At 44.9% G+C, this 3,732-nt stretch overlaps 1 protein-coding gene across 1 annotated transcript; it reads right to left on the bottom strand.

Annotated features, from left to right (window-relative positions):
- Positions 1-627: 627 nt before the first annotated feature.
- On the bottom strand, positions 628-3,434 carry LOC114638820 (mast cell protease 4-like). Its single transcript, XM_028787396.1, has 5 exons — positions 3,343-3,434; positions 2,452-2,602; positions 1,796-1,931; positions 1,351-1,605; positions 628-951 (listed from the first exon to the last, which is right to left on the bottom strand). The coding sequence occupies exons 1-5, from the start codon at positions 3,395-3,397 to the stop codon at positions 808-810; spliced, it is 741 nt and encodes a 246-aa protein (XP_028643229.1). The 5' UTR covers positions 3,398-3,434; the 3' UTR covers positions 628-807.
- Between the last annotated feature and the right edge of the window lie 298 nt (positions 3,435-3,732).

Here is a 3,732-nt window from a genome sequence, read left to right as displayed (position 1 = left end):
GAAGTTCAACTAACCCTGACATTCTTCTGAAAGGCTGTTACATTTGGGTGGCGAAGAAGCAGGTCTAGAGCCACCATGGGTAGTACTACTTCATGCTAAGTACTAGAGGGTCTCATGCCAATGATGACAAATTCTGCCCTGTGTTTCCCTCCAGAAATTACTGATACTCTCCTGTGGTGCCTGCTGCAGCCACAGTCATCATCCAGGGACTTCTGAAGGCAGGTTGTCCTCTAGCTTCAGGCGCATTATTGAGAGATCAGATGGAGACAGCAGCTTGAGTGTTAAGGACACAAGCTATCAACAGCTGTGACTGACGTAGACATAGAATTTCCTATGATGTGTGGAAAGACACAGTGGCTATGGCATGGGGTTGGTGGGCAAAAGTTGTGAGAGACACAGGGAGAAGAAAGGACAATGGAGGAGATGAACAGAACAGTGCACACTACTCTGGATATGAAATCTTATTGTAAACACCCATGCATGTTGGATAATATTGAGTCATCTAAAGTATCCCACCTGTGCTGGAAGTCAGTTCTCAAGATTGTTAACATGGCAGGATAGTAGGTCAAATCAACTCTTCATTATGCTTAGAGAGGGGCTGAGTATTTAGAACACAGATAGGAGTCATTCAGGTGCATGAGGTTATTTCTTTATTGAGGTGCATTACAGGGAAAAATCAAACATCACAGACTTGTGTGTCTTTGAGATTGTCTTGAAGATAGGCTGGAGACAGGGTGTGTTGAACTCAATAGGTGCCAGATGACCTCTCTCTTGGAGACTCTGACACATGCAGGTCAGGCTTTTCAGCTACTTGCCCTTTAAGACAGTTTTAATCCAGTACACATATGAGGAGATTCGGGTGAAGACTGCAGGGGGCTTTGCATGTAGACCTCCATAAGATACAATACCATGAGCCACACCAGCACACACTAGAGGTCCCCCAGAGTCTCCCTGTAGGTGGGAAAAATAATACTATGAGCAAAGATTGCTTTCCACCAACTTTAACCCCCCATAACATAGCTACTCTCAGATTGGAGTAAGAAGTCCTGGTTCACTATTATCCCTAAGTTAGGGATTTAATGACTAATTCACCCTCCTCCCTGACCTTAACCCATTGCTAACATGACTCCCTTTACTTCCTTCCTGTCTCATGTCTAGCTTCAACTGTAGGTTACAGGAACAGCTTGGGCATAGGAAGATGAGACAGAAGGGAGATTTCATTTTTCCAAAGACTCAGGGCTAGAAGCCTAAGAACACAGGCATTAGTCAGTGCCATGGAGAGCTATTTGGTACACTTCCTCTACTGATCCTGTTTCCTGATGTAGTGAGGAAAAGCAGATGTGTACTCACCTTGTATACAGATTTTAATGTTGAGGGACTGCCTACACAGAGCTGGAGGCTATAGTTATAATTTGGATAGTATTTACAGGTCTCTTTATACATGGTTCTCAGTTTCACCTCCCTCAGTGTATCTGACAGAGGTTTATTCACTCCAGTTCTCCCCCAGCCAGCTGCCCAGCACATCTTCCTAGGCTTCATAAAGTCAGAAGGACCAGGCAGGGGAATTACATCTACAGCAGGAGTCAACTCTGCTTTGTTTTCAAGCTGTTGGGGGAAGGAGAGAAGAGATGTCAAAGCAGTAAAGGATGCTTGGATATGGCTCCTTTCACATTGGTAAGTCAGGAGTGGGTTCTGATGAAATGATTTGGACAGGAAAGAATTTGAAGGCCTGAGCCAGGAGGAGAGTTAAGGATGGGAATCTTAAGCAGGGCAAGAGCAAGAAAACTAATGGCACCTTCAGTAACATGATGTCATGGAGTTTGGATTGGAAGTTGTATTTTGGGTGAACGATTTGATTTTCAACTTTTATCTTCTGCTGTGTGGATTCTCTCTTACTCACATCATGAGCTCCAAGGGTGACAGTGATTTCTCTGTTGAAAAATAAAAGAAGCTGTGAAATGTGCTGGTCTTAGGAAGAGTCCTTCCAAGAAAGGCATTAAGTTCTATCTTCTCTATCCCATTGCAGAGAGGAGAGATATGTAAGATGTAGCTCCCAGGACCATATCTTTTATTTTTTTTTTAGAAGAATGTGGCTCAGAAAAATACAGGACTGAGAACTTTCCCCACTCTCAATATTTGGATTAAAACCATGGCTTTGCCCATGGCTATTGGGCACTCTACACTGACTTACACCCCAGTCTGTGTCTGAGCTCTGGTGACTGCAGAGCAAGCAGGAGCTGTAGTTTTTTCCTGACTAGAGCCCTGCTTAAAGCTCTGACCTCTGAAACTTGAGCGGGCACATGAGATGGACCAGTGCATGGCCTTGTGCTCCCTTTTCCCTTGGTGTAAGGAGAACCCATCTGGACATGAGCAGGGCTCAGCCTTCCTCAGGCCTCTGCTGCTCTGTGATTCTTGCTCCTGCATTTCCTAACAGGAAGAGAAGCTTCTTACCTTCCTTTACAGTGTGCAGCAGTCATCACAAATTGGCGGGTTATGAGAAACCCACCACAGCTGTCCAGCAAACCATTGTCAGTGATGATCTGCAGATAGGCCATGTAAGGGCGGGAGTGTGGTTTAGCCTCAACACCATCAATAATCTTCTCTGGAACAAAGAACCCCCCATCCCTTGTCACAAACTTGTGGAACATTCCACATAACCCTAGCCAGGAAAGACAGGGTAAAGCTGAGCAACTGCTCTAAGCCCACCCTACCTGGCATGGGGCTCAGGGCCTTCCATATGTCATTTGGTCTATTTTTCTCACTACTCCTCACAGTCAACCATCATCATTCATTCAGAACACAATGTCCATTCATGTTTCTGACTTTTTACTTCATCAAACATTTCTCCACACCCTCATCCTGCCTTCCTCAACACTAAGAGAATGGCAGAGAAGAGCTGCCTGTCAGAACAGAGAGTAATTTGATGAAACGTTCTAAAGGGGAAAGAGGTTTTTATTGTTCCTTGACCTGTAGATTTCTCTTGGAATTCTTCTAGTCTTGCTACAGGTGGCAACCCCTGGAAAAAGCTGCTTGCTCTTAGATTTGTGCAATTGGAACTTCCAGCCCTCATTTTCAACTGCAGCTTCCCAGTAAGGTCCTATGATGTTTTTATAACTCATCACTTTTAGATGACTTAGGCCTCACTTACCAGATGCAACTGCAAGTAGTTCATTGTGACTTTAGTGCCCTATTTATCCTGTGCTAGAGCTGGGGCTCAGCTAACAATTCAGATTAACCAAGTCAGGAGTAGATCTTAGATACAGCTTGACTGGGTATCATACAAGCAAGTTTCAGTGCTGGAAGCCACATGCCACACTTTTACAGATGCAGATGGTTGCTTACCTCCTTCAGTGTTGACTGGTAAGACAGCCACCAGGAAGATCAGGAGCAGGAACATCCTTTTCAGGGTCTGACCAAGTCTGAATTGGTCACGTTGTCACTTCTCACAACTTTTAAACCATCAGGTGAGGAAAGAGGACCAGAGCCAGAGACCTCTAATTTCCTGTGTGATAATTAAGATCTGAGCTCTTGCCACATCTGTGTGGTGAATGTACAGGAAACACACTGTTGTCAGTTGCTGGTGAGCATGACCACATTCCCCACAGGAATGCTGGACACTGAGAAGGGTAGAAAAACCTATTGAGGCCTTCCACACTAGGCAGAGGACAAGTCCCCTCTCCTGTCAATGTTCAGGGAACTGCAGTAGGATACCTCCAGTCTTGAGTTTGTGAT

The sequence above is a fragment of the Grammomys surdaster genome, unplaced genomic scaffold (assembly GCF_004785775.1).
Source record: "Grammomys surdaster isolate TR1022 unplaced genomic scaffold, NIH_TR_1.0 125630, whole genome shotgun sequence".
Classification (NCBI taxonomy): Eukaryota; Metazoa; Chordata; class Mammalia; order Rodentia; family Muridae; genus Grammomys; species Grammomys surdaster.
This window is presented reverse-complemented; position numbering and strand designations above follow the sequence as displayed.

Excerpts from the sequence above, each read along its gene's own strand:
- LOC114638820 (XM_028787396.1), bottom strand. The coding sequence starts at position 3,397 with ATGTTCCTGCTCCTGATCTTCCTGGTGGCTGTCTTACCAGTCAACACT. Across the intron at positions 1,606-1,795 it reads ATGACATCATGTTACTGAAG|CTTGAAAACAAAGCAGAGTT; the intron begins GTGCCATTAGTT and ends TTCCCCCAACAG. Across the intron at positions 952-1,350 it reads CATTAAAATCTGTATACAAG|GGAGACTCTGGGGGACCTCT; the intron begins GTGAGTACACAT and ends TCCCACCTACAG.